This window comes from Helianthus annuus, chromosome 15, assembly GCF_002127325.2.
Source record: "Helianthus annuus cultivar XRQ/B chromosome 15, HanXRQr2.0-SUNRISE, whole genome shotgun sequence".
Lineage (NCBI taxonomy): Eukaryota > Viridiplantae > Streptophyta > Magnoliopsida > Asterales > Asteraceae > Helianthus > Helianthus annuus.
Genome location: NC_035447.2, coordinates 72,090,537 through 72,114,980, shown reverse-complemented (window position 1 = coordinate 72,114,980; position 24,444 = coordinate 72,090,537). Strand labels below are relative to the sequence as shown.

At 37.8% G+C, this 24,444-nt stretch overlaps 1 protein-coding gene across 1 annotated transcript; it reads left to right on the top strand.

The window, feature by feature from the left end:
- Window positions 1-23,370: 23,370 nt before the first annotated feature.
- Window positions 23,371-24,126, top strand: LOC110913852 (receptor-like serine/threonine-protein kinase SD1-8). Its single transcript, XM_022158671.1, has one exon. It carries the CDS (start codon window positions 23,371-23,373, stop codon window positions 24,124-24,126), a length of 756 nt encoding a protein of 251 aa, XP_022014363.1.
- The last annotated feature ends 318 nt before the right edge of the window (window positions 24,127-24,444 follow it).

Here is a 24,444-nt window from a genome sequence, read left to right as displayed (position 1 = left end):
AGGAATATCAGCAAGGTGAGGAGCATCAACATGTGCATCAACAGCATGATCATCCTCCAACAGTGGAGCAACAATAGGATGATCATCGATAGGTACATCAGCAATCAAAGGATCAACAGCGGGTACATCAGCATGAATAGGGTCATGCTCGAATGCGGGGTCTGGAGCAACCTCTGGCTCGGGGGCCACAGCAGGCTCCGGATCGTCAAACTCCATCTCAAAATCTGCAGGATCAGCAAACATAGGGTCAACAGGGTCCTCCATGGGCTGATCTAGGTGAATCAACTCAATCTCCTGGTCTGGATCAAAACCAGGTGGAAAGACGGGGTCTAAATCATCATCAATGTCATGATCGATAGCAAAACTCGGGGCAGGGGCAGGTGCAGTGGATGACGCCCTATCCGGGTCTGTATCATGCGAGTAGTGCTGCACTCCCTGCGCATGTGATGGTGCAGATGCCACAGACTCAAAGGAGTCTGGGACGGGTGAATGAACAGGTGACTCCTCAGCAGGAGCATCCGCGAGTAGTAAGAGATCGCCAGCAGCTATGTGGGCCTCCCAGCCTCCCAGACTGACTCCCTAGTCCCACTAGACAACTTCCTCAGCCTCCCAGACTGAGCCTCAGCCTCCCAGACCGAGCCTCAGCCTCCCAGACTGAGCCATAACTAATAAATAAAATGTGCTCAACTTTTGTTTGTAAAAACATTTTGTGACCTGGATCTGGACTTAAGTGGTATGCAATGTAAAAATGTTTTCGTGAGAGCCCTAGTGATGATAGTCTAGACTCGAGAAAGAATCCTAGTTCGCTATGATCAGAGCTCTGATACCAAGCTGTCACACCCTGGCTTTGCGGAAGCGTGGGTTAATTTGGTGTGACTTCTTAATACCATAGCTTAATCACAACAAGCTATATGAATTTAAAACCATGCAGATCATCCATTGATTAAAGTCTTAAAAACAAAATACCACAACATTGTTTTAAAATGCAGACACATGCATCGAGCTTACAACACTACAAAATAAAAACATTGTTCTTAAGACACAACCACAACATAAATTAAACACTCTTTAAGACTTGCGACTCGTCCAGGTAAAAGTTGCAATCCCTAAACGAGGATGATCCCATAACTCTAACGCAGCGCGAAAACGTAGCATACCGTGCCAGATCCTTAGTTCCCTGAAACACATGTAAGTTGGAAAAAATCAACAAAAATGTTGAGCGAGTTCATGTGTAGTGAGTATGTAAAACCTTTGTAAGTATAAAAACCCTGGTATGTAGCAAATAAGGAAATAAAGAGATCAGCAATGGTTTGTAAGGCCATTGATATGTGTGAAGTGCAGTAGGAAGACTCAAACCTAGCAGATTTTTGCGTCGGGTACAAAGTCACCCCGAGGTCCGTTCTGTTGGGCCTGGGGCTGGGCTCGCTACACCCAGATAGATCTACCGCTACTGTCCCTCGGTCCTACACTGAGGATTAATGGCCTTCAGTTCCCGCCTAACCACTCACATGATCTAAGTAGTAACCCTCCTTACGCTAATCATACCATGTGTAAAAGTACTCGTAATCATAGTAACATGTATTTCACCCCCGCAGTTTAGAAAACTGAAAACAATTAAGAGAAAAGGGGGACATGAACTCACCGAAGTGCGTCTCTAAAAAGTATCTCCCAGACAATCTACTGTGCGACGACCTACACGTACTAACTTCTATTAGATGGACGGCCGTGCCTTAGCTTAAGGTTTAATGTCTTAGGGAAATAGTTAGGCAACTATTTCGTATTTACACTTCGTAATTATTTGGTAAATATATTCCTTCCCAAGGATGGGGGTTTTAATACATGTGCGTTTATGTATCTTCAAAATATATTATTAAGTCCCACTTAAAATATATTTTAATTCTTTCTCCAAAATATAAATATTTTTCTCAAAAATATTATATTTTATTCCATATGATTTTCCAAAATAATACTTTTATCAAAATACGCGTTTAAGAGTATTTTCTGAAAATACGTAAGTTACAGTTAAGGTTCGGGTGGTAATAATAATAATACCGGTGTAACTTAAATATTATGAAGGCGTTCGTATTATTTTGGAGTCGTTACTTCTCAGTGTACGAGTTATATTATTTTTACTCTAATAATATTTGTATAGTTCACAAAATAATCATAAAAATTCACACAAGTGCTATTATGAAAAATATATATTCTAAATATATATTTTAGCAAGTTTTATTTGTGAAAATCCCACCTCCGACACTTGGTTATTTTTGTAATAAAAATCATGGCGAAATTTATTTGGTAAAACAAGTTAAAAATATATTCATAACACTTGTTGTAAAAATATTTCCAAGTGTTAGATTTTTATGAAAAATTTCGCCAGAGTTTCCTCTGTAACTGGAGGTGGCCACGCTTTCAAGCGTATCATTTTCTTTTATAAATTCAATCAACAATATTCCCAACATCAACAAACAATGTTTCAACATCAACTAGTTCAAAAATATACGTAAATCGCAAACACATGAACTTGTGGGTTATGTAAAAGTGTGTAGTAACCTCCCAATATTTGTAGTAGATCTTTCTATCTTTATAAATAAAGTCGGTTTCTTGTGATCTTTATTCTTCAAGAAAATACATTTTTACAACTTCTAGGTCAAATATTACAAAAATAATTCTGTGTTAAAACCTTTCGTTACACAAGTGTCTACACACTTGTTTGTTCACAAAAACACCTTTGTCTTAAGAAAGATCCGGCTTCTAAACATGATTTCATTTTACACTTGGTTCTTCGAAAATACCACTTGTAGATCCTTAGATCTACTAATTTAGAACTCCATTTCATAAGAAAAATTGTTTTTACACAAGGCTAGTTCATGTTCCATGAACATGATCTAGCGTGGTTTGATGACGATCCATTCCAACACTAGCAATCAACAACAATAAATAATCAAAACAAAACTAGTTTCAAAAGTTTTACACTAATATTCATCCATTAACCACCTTGTTCATCACTTTTAGTAGTCTTTTAAACTTTGATCTTATATGTTCATAATTTTTATCCGATAAATTTCTTATTAACCACTTTAAACAAGCTTAAGAAGGCGTTTAGAGTCACTTACTACTAGCTCAAGGCTAGGGAAGAAACCAGACGAAAAACGAGTGGTTATTAGCGTTGTGGTGAGGTCCTTGGCATTCCGTAAGCACCGAGCCTCCTTGTATGAGATCCTTCACACTAGTATGTATGTAGAATAGCTTGATCGAAATCGAAAAGTCGTGGTGGGTGGGGCTTGGTTCTCGGTCGAAAGGATCAAGAGAGGGAGAGAGATGTGTGAATTTGTTAAGTGTGGATGTATGTAATGTGGTGATCCTAAGGTCTTATTTATAGACCTTGTGAATGTTTTAACCATTGGTCACCATGTCCTTAAGATATTAAACATACAAGATTAAAATAATCAAAGGTTAGTGGGGGTGTCCCCACATGGGACGAGTTCGTTGGGGGGGGGGGTCTCATGGTTAGATTTTAATCATATGGTTAAGTATTAGTTTGTTAAGTTAGGAGTTCAAGATTAGTTGTCATGTGTGTTGTAATTTACAACAGGTGTTAGGGTATTCGGGGACCCTAACTGGCTCAGAAAAAGGAAAACATTGTCAATGACAATATTTTTATGTCCCGGGTTAAGTCCGGTTGTTCGGTTGGATACTGATCCGTTAAAGTGCTTAACAAAGCTTTAAGGTGTCTTTATTATTATTTTTAGTGACACAAAGAATTCCCGACACTTTGGAAAGTGTCTAGTATTATTTTCCCATGTTTTTGCACTTTACTAGTTTGCTAAAATGCTGAATTTTTATATTAAAGTGCAGAATTTGTGTTTAGAATATGTTTTAGGCACATCCGGTCACTATAACTATCACCTAGTGATGTAGTTCTACAACCCTCATTTCCCCACACTCTCTACAGGTGTAGTGAACTATTCCCGGCTCATACAGGCCTTAGAGGCAGTGTCTTCCTGGTGCTGGCTATGTCAGCACGTTTACTGGGTTATCCGTTCATTGTGCTACTGTGCTTTTGTGCATCAAGTTTGTCACTAAAGTTCTGTATGTAAATAATGGAGTGGCAGTTAATAAAGTATGATGCAAGTATGTGTATGTATCAGTATTCAAGTAGCAATTTATCCGCAATTGTAAGCAAGCATAGTAATTAAGCAGTAATTAAATATTAATTAAGTCGTACGGATACCTGGTTTGGTGAGAGTTGTCGCATTCTCCCCCCGTTAGAAAAATTTCGTCCCGAAATTTTAAGTTCTGCTTCTAGTTGCAGGGTTCTTGGGAAATAAGTGGGGGTACTTTTCTTTCATTCGGTCCTCACGCTCCTAGGTGTATTCAGGACCATGTCTTCCGTTCCAACGTACTTTGACGAGTTTGACACTGCTCCTGCGGGTTTTGTTCACTTTCCAATCCGTAACCTCAACGGGTTCTTCAACAAAATGGAGCGTGTCGTCAATATGAATCTCGTCTGCAGGAATGACAACAGTATCTTGTGTTGGACTTTTCTTTAAATTTGATACATGAAATGTATCGTGAACACCATTCAGTTCGGCAGGTAAGTCCAGCGGGTATGCTACTAACCCAATTCTTTCTAGAATCTTGAATGGACCAATATATCGCGGGTTCAACTTTCCACGCTTCCCGAAGCATGCCACACCCTTCCAGGGTGATACTTTCAACAATACCATATCGCCTACCTCAAACTCTAGAGGTTTCCTTCTTCGTTCCGCATAACATTTCTGACGATCGCGGGCCGCCTTGATGCGATCACGAATCTGTGCGATCTTATCTGTGGTTTCCTGGACCACAGCAGGACCAACCAATTGTTTATCACCTGCATCAGACCAACAAAGCGGTGATCTGCACTTGCGGCCATATAAAGCTTCAAATGGCGCGGCACCAATACTGGTGTGGTAGCTCAAGATCCACGAGAAGAACTATACAACCCACGACCTCGAGCTAGGCGCAATTGTTTTTGCGTTGAAGATTTGGCGACACTACTATTATGGTACCAAGTGTACGGTCTTCACCGACCATAGGAGCCTACAACACATCTTCAACCAAAAGGAACTTAGTGTGCGTCAACGCCGATGGGTGGAACTTCTCAACGATTACGACTGTGAGATTCATTATCATACTGGCAAAGCAAATGTCATTGCCGACGCCCTCAGCAGACGAAGCTATTTGCATAGCGTTCGTAATGTTCAAGCCCAGCATCACCTCGAAACTCTTATCCGCGAAGCCCAACATGCTTGTTTTACCGAGCGCACTTTAAAGAAGGAAAGGATTCTCAAAGATGGAGCCCAACTTGTGAATAAGTCAAATGGTCCATTATCTGGATCGAATTTGGATCCCTAAGCGGACTGAATTACGACAGATTTTGATGGACGAAGCCCACAAGTCATGATATTCCATTCATCCCGGTGCCGATAAAATGTACCAGGACCTTCGCTACAAGTACTGGTGGCCGGGCATGAAGAAAGATATCGCTCTGTATGTTTCAAAGTGCCTAACTTGCTCGAAAGTCAAGGCCGGGCATCAAAGACCCTCTAGCTTACTCGTCCAACCCAAAATTCCCATGTGGAAATCGGAGAGTATACCCATGGACCTCATAAAGAAACTTCCGCGCACGCCATCAGGTCATGACAGCATCTGGGTTGTCGTTGACCGCTTGACCAAATCTGCTCATTTTCTACCAATTCGAAAAGACTACAAGGTAGAAAAATTAGCCCAAATCTACACCAACGAGATCATTTGTCGACATGGGATGCCTCGCGACATCATCTCTGACCGTGATGGTCGGTTTACCTCGCGTCTTTGGGAAACATTTCAATCTGCTCTCGGTACTACGCTTAATCTAAGTACCGCATTCCATCCCCAAACCGACGGTCAGACTGAAAGAACGATTCGTACCCTTGAAGACATGCTCCGTTCATGTGTCATAGATTTCGGTGGTAATTGGGACGCATACTTACCTTTAGTCGAATTCTCGTACAATAACAGTTATCATTCCAGCATTCAAATGGCACCGTTTGAGGCATTATACGGAAGAAAATGTCGATCGCCTATTGTATGGCACGAGATCGGTGATTCGCAGATAACCGGTCCTGAGCTATTACAAGAAACGACTGACAAAATCCTCCATATTCGAGACAATTTGCTGAAAGCTCGGAGTCGTCAGAAAAGTTACGCCGATAGACGACGTAAGCCCCTTGAATTTGACGTTGGCGACCATGTACTCCTAAAGGTATCACCTTGGAAGGGTGTGGTCAGATTCAGCAAGAAAGGAAAGCTCGCGCCTCGGTATGTTGGACCCTTTAAGATTCTGGAAAGGATCGGAAAAGTGGCCTACAGGCTCGAACTACCAGAAGAACTTAGCAACGTCCACCCGACTTTCCACGCGTCGAACCTCAGAAAGTGCCTGGCTGAGCATGATTTACACGTACCTCTGGAAGATCTTCAAGTAAACGAAACACTACACTTCGTGGAGAAGCCTGTTGAGATCATGGACCGACAAACCAAGCAGCTCAGACGCTCACGCATCCCCATTGTGAAAGTCCAGTGGGAAGGCAAACGAGGCGCAGAGTTCACTTGGGAACTCGAAAGCGACATGAAGGCGAAGTACTCGTAGTTGTTTGTTACGGCTAAAGCCTAATTTCGGGACGAAATTCCCTTAAGAGGGGGAGGCTGTAACACCCCGTGTTTTGAAAGTCAAAGTCAAAGTTAACATTTAAGTCAAAGGAAGAAAAGATTGCTAATTGCGACCTGTCACTCCTTACTCAACTCCTATTTTGACTTCTTTGACTTGTAGATAATCTATTTATTTTATCGCATTAGTTGTATTATGTGGAGTACTTGTTAATAATCGAGGTTTAATCGCTATTTATCGCATGTTTTATCACTTTATCTCTTATCGCATCGCAATCGCATTCGCAACTCGAATCATGCGTTCTGGATATTGTTTTACGTGTGTATGCTACTTATGTGTTACTTGTGCATGTTTATTTATATTTATGTTGTGGTGATAATCGAAACGCAATCGCAACGCTATCGCAATCGAATTGCAAACGCTAAACGCAACTTACTTAGGATGATTGCATGTTAGATATAGTAGTTAGGATTAATGAATAATTCTATCGCATAGCTTAAACACATCGCAAAACTCAACGCGCGAAACGAAACTCCGAAACTCAGTCATCGGAGCCACGCGATCGAGTGACCGCTCGATCGGATGGTCATCCGATCGGATTGCCACCCGAACGGAGAGTCATCCGATCGGTGCCCCACTCGATCCTATGCACTTTCCTTTTTGGGAAACCCTATAAATACCTTCACACGTCACATCATTTGATGAGGCAGCTCTCACTCGAGCCAGCCGCACTCTCAAGCTTCTTTCTCCCGATTTCTCGCGATTCTTATAAGTTTTCAACCTAAATCTTGTACTTTCATGATCTACACGCACTCCTTCACCTTTCTATCTTTTGAATCTTAACTTTTAACCGTGAAATCAGCGGATTTGAGGTGTTCTAGGATGATGTCATCATGGAGTTCTTATGAACTTCATGTTTTGGCTTCAATCCACCAAGAACAACTTAAATCTGAATGATTTCCACATGAATAAACAAATGTCTTGCGTAGATCTGAACATATTCATGGGGAAAAGTATTGAAAGATGATTTTCTAACTTTCTTTTAACTCTTTTACACTCAACGCACTCAAAACCGATAGAATTAGAGTTTGTTCTGATCTTCTACTCCTTCTTGTCGATGTGTTGGTTCAAGATCTGAATTCTATCCAAGAGACTACTGATTTCAGGTAAAACATGAGACACCGTCTCGGACAGTTAACTGGTCGGACTAGGGTGGTTCCTGTCCGATCGGGTCACTTGAGCCATGGCGAGGTTCTGTTTTTTAGCACGTTATCACACTGTCTCGAACAAAACGAAAAAGTTACAAAACAAAGTGTCAAAGACGATCAGGTCATGGGACGGATTGCCGTCCGATCGGATTGCCATCCGATCGGGCTATCACCAGATCGGCTTACACTTGGTTCAAACACTTAAACTATTATTTCAGCTTTTCCTAGTTTGAATGTCGAACGGATTACCGTCCGATCGGATTGCCATCCGATCGAACAACCATCCGACCGTGTGACGTTTGGACTTTAGCACTTAAACAATTTTCAACAAGTCCAATACATGATCAGTGATCAACGGATTGCCCCCGATCGGATTGCTATCCGATCGAGTGACAAACTGGTGTGAACTTGTTCTCACTAAGTGTCCTATCAATCGGATCGTTACCCGATCGAGCCGTCATTCGATCGATCGACCGACCTGAAGGGTAGAGATACTTCTCTGGTTTCAAAATGCTACAACGAAAACTTCAACCATCATACACAAACATATCCTTACCAAACGAGGTGACAATCCAATCGAATGGCCATCCGATCGGATGACCATCCGAACGGATTGCCACCCGATCGACTGGCCATCCGATCAGATTACCATCCGATCGGATTACCATCTGCCACTTACCACTTTGCACCATTTTACGTGCCGCTTGTAACATCCGTCAAAAACGGATATCCAGAAAATTCTGTGCGTTTTGAAATTCGGATCCTAACCCTTGAAACTCGAAAACCTCGCGAAATGAACAATCGTTGAAAGATCGTTATCATTAACCTAATTCGCTTATAAATGTAGTTATACATTTATTCAATTGTTTAATTAATTAATTTTTTTTATAAAATAAACTAGTTAGTGTTGTTAACTTTCAAAATTATTCTAAGGTCATATAAGTTAACCAAGTTAATTAAATCTCTAAACTTAAGGGACTGTGCATATAACTGAATTAAACCACATGGGTGTTTGGTGCAAAGCTCATGAATTGTTATACGCGTGCTACATTCAAATTCTTGGAACTTCAAGTTGCCACCCATAACAGCTTACATCCAGCCACCTTCTGACCTGGCTCCGCCGACCTTTTTCGGTGATTGACATCGTCCCGCATTTACAGTCAATCAAGAACCTTGTCGTGATCTTACCTCCCATACTTCACCATTTTAAACCTTCCATAACTACCCATCTCGTAACCAGACGGCAAATCTTATATAACTCGAACTTGTTCAGCAACCTTTCTGCCTCGTGCCTGCAAGTCATCGGAGAAAACCCACCAGAGATCACGACGGAACTGTTTGGCTACGTCCTGGTATATATTTCATATTCCTTTTGTTCCTCGTTGTTAGGTATCAAGTTCTAGCATTTTACATCATTCAAACAACTAAATCTTTGGGTATCATAACTAACAGTTCATGTATGTATGTAAACGAAGAAGAAGAAGAAGCACGGTCACGAACACATTTTATTACATGTTCAACATTTCATCATCACCCTCTCGTTAACGGGGACAAGAAACACCATGTCGGGAAACAAGAAGCTTTGCCGGAGAATCTGCACGTCGCCGGAACAATGGAGTCGTCGGATGTCCACGACGAGAATTACTCGTAATCGTTTTCGGTATACATTCCATCTATCCTCTTTGTTTTCTTTTCTTCTCGCTCGTCATTCTTTTTTTTCTGTCCATTTCGAAGCAAGGGTGAACACATAGGATGTTCACCGAAGTCGGGTATCGCGCCAGTTTTATTCTGGTGGTTTGCTAAAGGAATGATAACTGTTAAATCATTTTCAAACTCAAACCTTTCTGTTATAACATTGGAATTGAGATTTCATTTTGCTGTTGTTCTAGTTTGTTCGAGTGGCTTTCAAATGAAGAAGACGAACTGATCAGTTAGCGTTTAAAGGAAATAAAAAACAAAACTCAAATATTTTAAATATTATATGTTGTAGCCGAATTGGTAGAAGGTCACAGTATATCCATATTAATCCATTTCCATTTTAGAACAACACTTTTATATTTAGTCATCTATTTCTTAGTCTTGACAGCAAGTTGGTAAAAAAGAATTGTTTGGTTAAATATGCTTCAAAGAAAAGTGACGTTGGGAGTTTATACATCAAATCTATTAATTATTGCCTATTGGTGTTTCGTTCTTCGACTTAATTAATCAACTTCTTACAATCATTTATATATATATATATATATATATATATATATATATATATATATATATATATATATATATATATATTAACGGGTAATATTTAGATAAAATGCAATGTCTAAAAATTAATTATAAATAATAATTAAAATGTCTCTCATATTTAGGATACCCACTCCCGTGCATTTGGACTTTCCAATCTTTACTCGTGCGTTATTTTACAAGGAATCACAATCACAAACACTTATAATCTCGAGACCTCGGTGTTCCATCCTCCAAATCTTTTACACTCGTCAATACTTGGATAATCGGAAGACTCGGCAATTATGTGAGTATACTCGTATTCCCCTTTTTACTTTTACCACTTTTGGGGTGTAACATGTTTATCTATCAACAAACTTACACATGAACATTTTGCTTAAACACATGAACATTCCTATAACATGCTTGTATACGTGATGGCTTGATGCTTTAAACTTGGATTTATCTTATGTGTTGAATTTATCATTAACTTCGTACGAGCCAAACCGTGACATACGTAGCGCTATAGGATTAACGACCCGCCCCTTTATCTCGGTTATGTCATGAGCATATTGCGTTTCCTTGGTTTGATATGTTAGACACATACCATATTTAAAGGCTTATCTTGAATCACATGCTTGCTATGAGGAATTGTTCAAAACTTATCTTTTGCTATGTACGTATCAAACTTGTATACTCGCCTTTGCTTTTGCATTGAACTTTATTTTAACATGTTACAGGTGGATGTTGGCGATGCATGGAATCTAGTAGGATGCTTAGATACACACTTAAAAAGAATTGTATTTGTATTCTATCATTTTATTATTCATGTTGTTGTACTTTGTTTCAAAACCTTGTACTTGATTCTCTAGAAATGAAATGAAATGATTAGTTAAATACTTGTCACAATTATTAGCGTTATGATGTCTCGAGCAATCTTCACACTTCGTCTCATCCCGATGTTTCCGCCATTGGTTGGGGTGTGACAGATTGGTATCAGAGCTATAACTATAGAGAATTAGGAGAAGTAGGAATGCTTTAGCCTAGTCTATAGTTTTAGAGCCTTATTCTTATGTTTTACTTGAAACTACTTGCATGCTACCTTATTTGCTCTTATTCATTCTCTTTTGATCTTTTAAGCATATATGGCGCTTATGTGTTAACACTTGACATGCTATACTTGCTTTATTATGTGCTAATACATGTTTTATTATCCCACTCATTATGTGCTATTCTTAATATGCTTCATTGTGCGTTTATATTTGTTGTTTATTCCTTTAACATACTCTTTCCCTCATGCATTTTACTCGACATTTCTAAATCCGAAAACACTCATAACACGCAACTGAGACGACTTCACCAAAATAGGCGTGAAACCCACAATTTGGTGAAAGACTCTCAATCCTTCTACTTTTCTTTTCTTACATGAAATTCCCCACCAAGTTAGGAGTGAAATCCTCACCTTGATGGAGAAATTCAAATTTTGAATTCTAGTGGACCCTCGTCAAAGTGTTAAAATCAAATTTTGACCCGACGAGTACCAACCACACTTAGGATACTAAATCGCCAAGTTAGGGGTGAAACCCGCACCTTGTCGACTAGTTCCACTCCTTGATATTTTTTTAAATCCCGCCAAGTCTCGAAATTTCGATTGATTTGGGACATGTAGTAACCGGAAGGGTAAATACCGTTAACCGACTTGTCGGCGAGAGTATTTTACCTATTAGGCCAAAGCATGCTCCTTAAATTCAAAAGACTTTTCGACCACTTTGGTTAGTCAAAGTTCCGTTTTGGAACCATCCAATTTTGATCAAACATGTGTTTCTATTATTTATTTATACAATGCAATCTTCAAACTCGAGTTTACTTTCGATTTCTCTTTTCACACACACAACATATCGAACCTTTTCCATACATTTATATATATATGCATGATTTCATATAATTTAAATTCATATTCCTTGTAACGACGAGTGGAGACATATCATTAAGATTGTAGTGATTTCCTTACCTTGACGATTAACTCCACTCCCCTTTTCTTAAAACGACCTCACCAACGAGTTAGGGGTGATTCCCTTGCCTGGGTGATCGTTACCAAAATTTTATTTCGAAAAGAGACTTCATCATATAACACAATCCTATTTTACGCCTAAATCGTTTATCATTCGTCAAAATCCTTACTTATGCGAATTTCAAAATTTATTAGTTTATCATTATCTCATATTCTATTTCGCATAAATCGTATACACGAAAATTCTTAATCATGCCTTAAAACGTTTTATCACCCGGATTTCAAAATCTTGCGAAATGCTACCTATCAACTTAATCGGCCCAATGGATCTCTTGCCCATGAACTTCATATTTAATCTAATCACTAAAACGCGCTCACATTATATAATTATACTAAAGACTTTCATTCTCAGTCGTAAATCAAATCAACTTCCTCATATATTGATAAGATCTTACAGATATTATCAAATCGTTTTACCACAAACTCTTTTTTCAAAACCAACCAACCATTTTGTTAAAAACTCTTTTCAATGAACACTAAGTTCATTGCTAAACTTCTTTTAAGAACCAACGTTTTCACAAGAACCTTCAAATTTCAAATTTTATATCTTATGGCAAGGCCCTTTGAAATAATACGAACTTATTATTTACAATGAACTTTTATACACCGCTAAATACGTCATTCAAAGTTCTAAACATGTGGGCAGGAAGACTTCATGGGGACCGACAATCTTCAACATACGTAAATCTTCTTTTAAAACAAAAGTAGCATTTCCATTCCTTACAAAATACGTTATGTATAACCAATAAGTACCTTTCATTTTCTTGCATTTACAAACTAGAATCTACATTACTTGTCAAACTCAATATATTTCGATTCGATAAACTCAACGTTTCGTTTAAACAACTATACATGCATATCATCATACACGTTTTGTCGCTTCATCGCGACAATTTCACTTATATCGTTCGTATTTACATGCTCAACCTTTTGAGCACTCTTACATACGTAACTTTGTTATGTTTCAATTAATACTATATACGTAATCATTAGTATTTGCACTCACACTCTCACTCATATTCATAACAACGCATTTTATGCTTATACTTATAATCGTATTCATACTTGTACTCATGCGTTTTATGCTTATAATTATATTTATACGTTTCATGCTTACACGTATACCCATACTACTCGTACGTTTGATACTCATACTTACGTGCATATTCATACTTAAACTTATACCTATGCTTGTGCTTTCATTCATACGCATGATTCATACATTCGTACCTATACGCGAGCGTAATCCGAGGGATTCGCTTACGTGGGTCCCATACATGCTTAAACATAAACATGCTTACATACGATATTCTTATACATACACATTCTTATTTTCAAATTTATATATACCCCGATTCATACATAACTAGTACAAGCTATGTGGATCATGCGACGATCAGTATAATCGCGGGTGCACACGGGATTATAGTGGTTGACGCATGAGAATCATGGAGTGTACTACTGTGTATGCTAAGACACGGAACGTAACATGACACCGAATACGAAGCAGACGTAATGTGGTCAAAACATGGTGGATACGCCGCTGGTACTTCCTATATATAAGTGTTTTCACCATGTTACCAAACTTTCGTAGAACGTGCCATGAGAAATTCGGTGTTTTGCAGACCTTTTAGACCTAATACAACTTTATACAACTCACAGACGCATTATATCTGATTATCCATGACGAGACCTCATCCTTAACACAATGCTTTCGTCTATCCGGTACTTATGCTATTCATATATCCGCATTTGTGTGTTTAAAAATCAATCTTTCACTTTTAGACTCCCATTATTCTCTTTATTCTTTGTCTTGTATACGAACCCCGTTCACGATCAAGTCTCATCTATTCTTTCTGTTGAATCTTTGGATCTCATCTTTTCAAAAATCTTCCTCTTAGATTTCGAGGACGAAATCTCCTAAAATAGGGGAGACTGTAACATCCGCCAAAAAGGGATATCCAGAAAATTCTGTGCGTTTTGAAATTCGGATCCTAACCCTTGAAACTCGAAAACCTCGCGAAATGAACAATCGTTGAAAGATCGTTATCATTAACCTAATTCGCTTATAAGTATAGTTATACATTTATTCAATTGTTTAATTAATTAATTTTTTTTATAAAATAAACTAGTTAGTGTTGTTAACTTTCAAAATTATTTTAAGGTCATATAAGTTAACCAAGTTAATTAAATCTCTAAACTTAAGGGACTGTGCATATAACTGAATTAAACCACATGGGTGTTTGGTGCAAAGCTCATGAATTGTTATACGCGTGCTACATTCAAATTCTTGGAACTTCAAGTTGCCACCCATAACAGCTTACATCCAGCCACCTTCTGACCTGGCTCCGCCGACCTTTTTCGGTGATTGACATCGTCCCGCATTTACAGTCAATCAAGAACCTTGTCGTGATCTTACCTCCCATACTTCATCATTTTAAACCTTCCATAACTACCCATCTCGTAACCAGACGGCAAATCTTATATAACTCGAACTTGTTCAGCAACCTTTCTGCCTCGTGCCTGCAAGTCATCGGAGAAAACCCACCAGAGATCACGACGGAACTGTTTGGCTACGTCCTGGTATATATTTCATATTCCTTTTGTTCCTCGTTGTTAGGTATCAAGTTCTGGCATTTTACATCATTCAAACAACTAAATCTTTGGGTATCATAAATAACAGTTCATGTATGTATGTAAACGAAGAAGAAGAAGAAGCACGGTCACGAACACGTTTTATTACATGTTCAACATTTCATCATCACCCTCTCGTTAACGGGGACAAGAAACACCATGTCGGGAAACAAGAAGCTTTGCCGGAGAATCCGCACGTCGCCGGAACAATGGAGTCGTCGGATGTCCACGACGGGAATTACTCGTAATCGTTTTCGGTATACATTCCATCTATCCTCTTTGTTTTCTTTTCTTCTTGCTCGTCATTCTTTTTTTCTGTCCATTTCGAAGCAAGGGTGAACACATAAGATGTTCACCGAAGTCGGGTATTGCGCCAGTTTTATTCTGGTGGTTTGCTAAAGGAATGATAACTGTTAAATCATTTTCAAACTCAAACCTTTCTGTTATAACATTGGAATTGAGATTTCATTTTGCTGTTGTTCTAGTTTGTTCGAGTGGATTTCAAATGAAGAAGACGAACTGATCAGTTAGCGTTTAAAGGAAATAAAAAACAAAACTCAAATATTTTAAATATTATATGTTGTAGCCGAATTGGTAGAAGGTCACAGTATATCCATATTAATCCATTTCCATTTTAGAACAACACTTTTATATTTAGTCATCTATTTCTTAGTCTTGACGGCAAGTTGGTAAAAAAGAATTGTTTGGTTAAATATGCTTCAAAGAAAAGTGACGTTGGGAGTTTATACATCAAATCTATTAATTATTGCCTAGTGGAGGGTTCAAATGAGAAGATTTTTTTTGTAAGAACAAAAAAGAAGAAGTTTCAACCAATAAGAATGCTTCATTTTACTTCATTTAATATTTGCATTTAATTTTAATATAAGGGTATATTGGTAAACCTACATAAATTATTAATTTGTATTCTTCCCCTTTAATAACTAATTAAATTAAGTTTGTAACTCCTTTTCAAAATTTTTACTTTTACCAAATTAAAAAGCTAACTTAATTTAAAGTGTAGAATAATTTACTAGTTGTGTATGATAAATTATGAGTTGTGTACAATATATTTCGAGGTGTGTAGGATAAATTTCGATTGTGTAGGATAAAATTCTATAATGTGTAGGTATATGTAGGAAAATTTTGATATGTGTAGGTTTTGTAGATTATATGTAGGATAATTAATGATTAGTTGATTAATTAATTAAAGAGAGAAAAATTAATGATATGAGTTATAAATAAAATAGTATTTTACTAATATGCCCTTTCTTCTTTTTCTTCTCACATTAAATTTCTTCTCAAATGAACCTTTGGTGTTTCGTTCTTCCACTTAATTAATCAACTTCTTACAATCATCTATATATATATATATATATATATATATATATATATATATATATATATATATATATATATATATATATATATTAACGGGTAATATTTAGATAAAATGCAATGTCTAAAAATTAATTATAAATAATAATTAAAATGTCTCTCATATTTAGGATACACACTCCCGTGCATTTGGACTTTCCAATCTTTACTCGTGCGTTATTTTACAAGGAATCACAATCATAAACACTTATAATCTCGAGACCTCGGTGTTCCATCCTCCAAATCTTTTACACTCGTCAATACTTGGATAATCGGAAGACTCGGCAATTATGTGAGTATACTCGTATTCCCCTTTTTACTTTTACCACTTTTGGGGTGTAACATGTTTATCTATCAACAAACTTACACATGAACATTTTGCTTAAACACATGAACATTCCTATAACATGCTTGTATACGTGATGGCTTGATGCTTTAAACTTGGATTTATCTTATGTGTTGAATTTATCATTAACTTCGTACGAGCCAAACCGTGACATATGTAGCGCTATAGGATTAACGACCCGCCCCTTTATCTCGGTTATGTCATGAGCATATTGCATTTCCTTGGTTTGATATGTTAGACACATACCATATTTAAAGGCTTATCTTGAATCACATGCTTGCTATGAAGAATTGTTTAAAACTTATCTTTTGCTATGTACGTATCAAACTTGTATACTCGCCTTTGCTTTTGCATTGAACTTTATTTTAACATGTTACAGGTGGATGTTGGCGATGCATGGAATCTAGTAGGATGCTTAGATACACACTTAAAAAGAATTGTATTTGTATTCTATCATTTTATTATTCATGTTGTTGTACTTTGTTTCAAAACCTTGTACTTGATTCTCTAGAAATGAAATGAAATGATTATTTAAATACTTGTCACAATTATTAGCGTTATGATGTCTCGAGCAATCTTCACACTTCGTCTCATCCCGATGTTTCCGCCATTGGTTGGGGTGTGACACCGCTTATCATTATTTCTATCGTTAACTGTTCAGGATAATCTCTCTCAGCGCTCCCTTCAATCCAAGAGCGTGTTTACTTGTTAAACACAATTTGTGAGTATACTCGATCCCTTTTTGCTTATGCTCTTTTGGGTGTTACATACGTTATCTATATTCAAAGCACAAGCGGCACACAACGTAAACACTATTTATACGCTAACCGCTATTGCATGTTATACGTGACTCGATGAATGCCTGTTTGTTATGTTTACACATTGATTGTTGTCTACCTGCCTTAGCAACGATAGTACTATAGTTTGGACTCAGCACCTGTCGTGGACAGGGGTTGTTAAGGATATTACTTCACGTGTTCGCAGTGGTGAACATGTGTTGCGCACTCGTTACTCGCAGTCAAATCGCAGTCATTGGTATTGATAGAATCTTTGTCGATAACTCGCAGTCAAATCGCAGTCATTGGTATTGATAGAATCTTTGTCGATAACTCACATGCTTCACATTATACGTTGTATATGCTGGTTATGCGTAAACTATTTCGAACTCTATTATGCTATATCAAACTTGTATGCTCACCTTTACACTATGTGTATTGACCTTTATTTTAACGTATGTGGCAGGTGTTTAGGATGCTTTCTACTAGGATGCATGCTATGTGGAATCAAGTTAGGAAGAGTCTAGAAACAAACAAACAATTTATTTTTATTTGAAATCTGAGTTGTCGAACATGTTTTTGTTTGGAGAATATCGCTGTCTGTAATAATTAGATTACTTAAATGGGTTATGGCATGGGACATAATATTAACTATTTGGTAATTTAGTTGTTATGGAATTTCTCTTGACAATTTGTTCACTCAGTGCCATGCCCCGAGGTTTCCGCCTTCGGTTGGGGTGTGACAGTAGATAGGTTAACCAAGTCTGCTCATTTCTTACCGATGAAGGAAACTTTCAGTATGGAACAATTAGCCAAGTTGTATTTGAATGAAATAGTTTCATTACATGGAATCCCTTTATCTATTGTTTCTGATAGAGATTTACTTCTTATTTTTTGACAAGTTTCCAAAAAACAATGGGAACCAAGTTAAATCTAAGCACCGCTGATCATCCTCAAATAGACGGACAAAGCGAAAGGACAATTCAGACAATGGAAGATATGCTTAGAGCTTGTGTAATTGATTTCGGAGGAAGTTGGGATGATCACTTACCATTAATAGAATTTACCTACAATAACAGCTATCATACCAGTATCGATGCTGCACCATTCGAAGCACTTTATGGACGAAAGTGCCGAACTCCAGTCTGTTGGGCAGAAATTGGAGAAAAGCAACTGCCTGGACCAGAGATAGTACAAGAAACAACAGACAAGATTATTCAAGTCAAGGAAAGACTAAAAGCAGCACGCTATCGACAAAAGAATTATGCTGATAACAGGCGAAAGCCGTTGGAGTTTCAAGTAGGAGATAAAGTATTATTAAAAGTTTCTCCATGGAAAGGAGTAGTCAGATTCATCAAAAGGGGAAAGCTAAGCCCCAGGTATGTTGGACCTTTTGAGATTATCAGCAGAATAGGTCCTGTAGCATACCAGCTACTACTGCCATAGGAAATGGCAGGAATACATGATGTATTTCATGTATGTAACCTCAAGAAATGCTTAGCCGATAAATCATTCATAGTACCTCTTAAGGAATAGAGGTAAATGAGAAACTTAAGTTTGTAGAAAGACCCCTACAGATTGAAGATAGAAAGATCAAGAATCTCAAACACAAGAGATTGGTTCTAGTCAAAGTAAAATGGGATTCCAAGAGAGGACCAAAATACACTTGGGAGCTTGAATCAGATATGCAGAGGAAATATCCACACCTGTTCAGGTAGACCTCAAGGACGAGTTCTAAAACAAGGTGGGGAGGATATAACAACCCTCCTAAAATACTTATAACACCCCTACACGCCTTAAAATACACCGCGTTTACGAAAAGTGGGCCCCAAATACTTTATTTTAATAAAAATTAAATAAAAACAAATATATGTACTCGCTGGTGGGGCGCGACAGAGCCAATAAAGGCTGTCGCGGGCCGCGACCTCCATGACACCAGGCCGCACCCCATGCTGCCACGTGTCCTACCACTCGTCGAGCCTATACTCATAACTGATCAACCCTAAACCCTACCACACCTACCTTGCGAGGCGCGACACACCCATGTGTGTCTGTCGCAGGGCGCCAGGGACTCCCTGAACAGCCCTATATATAGAGGAGATCGGCTCAGTTCACAAATCGTGCATCACACAATTCTCTCTCTAGATTCTGAATAGCAATTATAATACTCGGGTGTTATACCCACTAAAATAGCAAAGCTCTGCCTCGATGTAAGTAGCATAACCCCCGGTTACGTATTAGATACGCTACCCGATTGATCTAGTGCTCCGTAACGCATGTCGAGGCTCTGCCTGACTCAGTCGTTGGAGTTCTGTCTCGGGGAGGGTATAACTAATGTAAATTGGGTTATTATACTAACGCGTGTGCATTGTTTAATTAATAGATTATAACTAGGAAATCACAAGGAAATACCTAAACTAGCAATGTGAGTAATTCCTCTTTTTGTAAACTGTTTTTACAAAACCTCAAATGTTTTAAATTACAATTCACAGTGATTGAGTATTTGTGAATCTACAATTATCGTCGGTATGTTGGGGTTTTATATACAAAATTTGTTACTACACTGTGAGTAGTAACATTACCACCAGTAAAAAATTGACAGTACCGTGGGTGGTAATTAAAGTAGATGTAAACAAATGTAATTGCTGGATTGCCCTCAATGCTGTAAAATGATAAAACTTTTCTTGATTAAACTGGGATTCACTCGCCAGTATTTCTTGCTGATAAAATGTTTTTAAACGCGTTTCAGGTAAGAAAATGTGAAAGCCAATTAGAAGCCAGCTGGACAGCACTGAAGGCTTGGAAAAGTGGCTATAAAAGTTACATAAATAAAGAAGATGTTTTATTTCAACAAAATAGGGTTTATCCCTATAAACATGTTTGTAATGGAAACTTGGGAATTTCCCATGTATTTAATATTATAAAAATGTGGTATTTTACTCTGATAAAATATTTCCTAACTACGGTCCTGATGTAAATTCCGCTGCCAAATTGATAAACACCGATCCCACTGATACTGGTTCGCGGCTGCCCGTTCCTAAGGATAGGGGTCGGGGGTTGCCACACTTGGACCAGATATGTTAGCTTTGTTTCCATCCCCAGGCTTCATGTGACAATCTTTCTTGAAGTGACCCGGTTTGCCATATCTCTAACAGCCCCCTTTTGGTTTCTTGTTGGAATTAATATCGTCCGAGTTAAACTTTCTTTTATTTCCCATCAACTTTTCTAATTTTGTAAACTTACTAGACATAATATGAACCTATACACCGGGGGCTATACGAACAAATAATTGGTTTTGAATTTGATGAGTCAAATTCAAAATTTTAACCAAGGAACAATATTTTCTGAACTTGAAATCACAACCAATGATCAAATTGAACCCTAAAATAGGTTTATCTTTGTTGTATAATTGGTCTAGAACAAGTAATTTCAAAGAAACTAACAAACCTGGAACCCGAATTGAAAGTGCAAAATTATGATGAAACCTGGATTAATCTCTGAATCGTATGAGAATTATCAGATAAACCTATTTGCGAGTTACACGCAATGATTTACCGGATTAGACACAAATCACTCTTTCTTAAAGGAATTAGGATATGATGATTATGTGAATTAAAAACCGTAACCAATAAACTGTCGTCTACTTTTGTTTTCCGTGCGTTCCTCTTTTTGATCGAGAATAATGTCTCTCCAAGTCCAATGCCTTTTGCCATTATATATATCTAATGACTTTCTTTTTAATTTAAGGGCCCAAAATAAAGTTGTTATAAATTGCATTACATGGCCATTATAACTGTAATGGATCTTCTTAAAAAAACAACCGACCAAAACAAATACCTTACTAAATGAAAATAAATCTCATTAATTAACTTTAGTTCCATAAACAATATGGCCAATATAAAATCATTAAGCTCACAAGGACATTTATATAAAAAAACTCAAATAACATTAGAATTAAATCGAGCCTGCACTTTCGCAGCACCTAACTCATTCAATTTCCAATGTTATTTTCTCGATCAACGAGTTAATCCAATACTCTAAAATCCATTGGTAACACTAAAATTACCAACAAATAGTTCGTTGATTTAGTTTCATGGTCGATTTTTTAGTTTTTACTTTTGGTCGATTAGTTTCAATGAAACCAGTTTTTTCACCAACTTCTTTTTAGGTAATTTATGAAATGGAAAATATGTGTGGAAGAAAAACAACGCACTTCAACATGAATTTATTTAGACAACGACCCACAACTACTCTATTTTGATTTATTCAAGTATCTGGACATTTTTATGCAAATATTTCTTTGTTTCATATTAACTCTTTTATACTTTAACCTTTCTTAACTTCATTTAAGTGTTACATCACTCACTTTTCTCCATTTCAATCCGTCTCACCATAAGAAAATGATTTAATCACGTTAACTTCATCTAAATCCTATTTCTTAGTGGTTTTTGGTTAAAAAAAAAAAATATTTCAATCTCTTAACATCTCGTTAATATGTTAATATATAACGTCTTAACGCCCCTTAACATAAGGAGAGAGCGGTGTACAACATCGATTAACATGCCATGCCATATTAACGCCCCAAATTTTAGGGTACACCCCAAACCATGTATTTTTGCAAAGGCATCAAAGCCAAAACCGTAAAACCAAACAGAATCAAACCGTGAGTAATGATTTGCTTTTAGACCAAGGGGTGTGGGGATTCCCACCCCCCCCCCCCCCCCCCCCCCCCGCGCCGCGCGTCCCCCTCGTCCCACACCGCCCCCTCCCCTTCGTCACGTCGCAAACGGCTCCAGGAAGACGTTGCAGACGAGCCTGCAAAAGGTGCTTGTTCTTTCTCTCTCTCTCTCTCTCCTTTATTATATATTGGTTTTTATTTATAAGTTGGGTAGTCCTACACACCCTTGGGTAGTCTACAAAGAGATGATACTCCACCCAATGTGACATGACGCCTACGTGGCGGATAGTCCCAAAGAGTAGGGGTGTGCATAGGTCGGTTTGGGTGGGTTTTGGCCTAAAACCATAACCATAACCGCGATGTCGGTTAATGGAAAACCATAACCATAACCGATCGGTTATGGTGGTTATGGTTAATCGGTTTTGATGGTTATAGCGGGTCGGTTGTGGGTGGTTAACCGTGTATTTAGCCTAACTAAAATAGCTTAATTTTTTTAACATGGAATAAATTGTTATTGCCTATAGTATTAAAAAATACATATAATCTATAATATTAATACTAATTATTATCGAAAATTCAAATAAAGTAATACTCCCTCCGTCCCATTAAAAGTGTCATATTTTGAATTTTTAAAGTCTTTATTTATAAACTTTGACCTTAAATAATTTTGTTTGTATTAGATAATACTTGATGAAAGTTATATGATATGAATGTGTTTTCCAAGTGTTTTTATCGGTTTAATTTTCATCAAGTTTTATATAACACAAAAAATATATAATTAAAGTCAAAGTTTATAAATAAAGATTTTGAAAATTCAAAGTAAGACACATTTAATGGGACGGAGTGAGTATAATATATTCCATAAATTCAAATAAACATTCAACCAAAATCACAAAACGATATGAAAAACCCATAAATACTAAAAATCTTCGGTAAAAAACATCAAATATTAAAAATATGGTGAAAAGTTCTAAATCCTACAAAGAGTTATTACATGTCGGTTCGGTTCGGTTACGGTGGGTATGGAAACATTGATAACCATAACCGACCCGCTACTATCGGTTTTCGAAAAAACCACTAACCGACTCACTGGTTTTTGATTTGGTTCGGTTTTTTCGGTTCGGTTTTGTCGGTTAATTCAATTATGGTTCGGTTAATTTGGGTTTTTGCACACCCCTACCAAAGAGACTACTCAAACCACACCCATGCTCTTAATATTCAACTCTCAAGATCGGTTTTCAATGATCTAAAACCATTCATTACACACGGTTTGACTAAAACCTGAACAAAACCTGAAAATCAATAAAATTTGACAAAAACTCAACTCCATAAACACAACCACACAAGTAATAATCATCATTCTCTCGAGAAAATGCGCAAACCCCATTTTCATACCACCATCTTCATGTTCTTGCTCTTATTCCCTGTTCTCTCTCTAGCCACTGATACCATCACACCCACAACACCAATTACCGTTAATCAAACTCTAGTCTCTAATCAACAAGTGTTCGAACTCGGGTTCTTTAGTTTAGACAACAACAATAATAATAATAATTGGTATATAGGAATATGGTACAAACAAATTGAGCCCAAAACCTATGTATGGGTGGCTAACAGAGGTAACCCGGTTAACTCATCTTCTGGGAAGTTAACAATTGGCGGAAATGGCAACATAATACTTTTTAACCAACCGGAAACCGCGGTCTGGACGTCGAATGATTCGAATCATTCGGTTCGGGCTGTGAAGAGGGTGGCTCAGCTTCTTGATTCGGGTAATTTCGTGCTTCGACCGAAGGGTGATGAGAGACCGGAGAGTTATATATGGGAAAGTTTTAAGAATCTGACGGATACTTTGTTACCCGGAATGAGGCTCGGGTGGGACCGAAAAACGGGTGTGAATCGGTTTTTGCGGTCGTGGAAGTCGGGTATGGATCCGGGTTCGAGTAGTTACACGTTTAAAATGAATGTGGACGGGTTCCCAGAGATTTTTTTATCGGCCTGGGTGAAACCGGTGTTCCGTAGTGGCCCTTGGAATGGAAGAAGGTTTAGCGGTGTACCGACATCAAGAGGTGTGAGATTAATGGAGCTCTGGTTTGTAAATAACTATGTGTTAAGGATTGAAATTTAATGAACTTGAGATTGATTAACAATGGTCAAGTTCTATTAACGCTCAGGGAACTCAATGATTGAATAAGCTCCGAAAGTACGTTAATGGGGATAACAGAGAATTTAGGAGGGAAACTGATTATTATTTCACAAGATACCCTATTCTATTACAACGCATCTCTTTTATAACCCAACTCCTAACCACCTTACAACTGTTAACTAACTACCCCTATAACGGTCTAACTAACTAACAACTTCTGTTGCTGAACCACTGCTAACTACCCCTGCTAACTAACCCCTGTTGACTAATCCACTGTCAGCTAACCCCTGACGTTCTCTA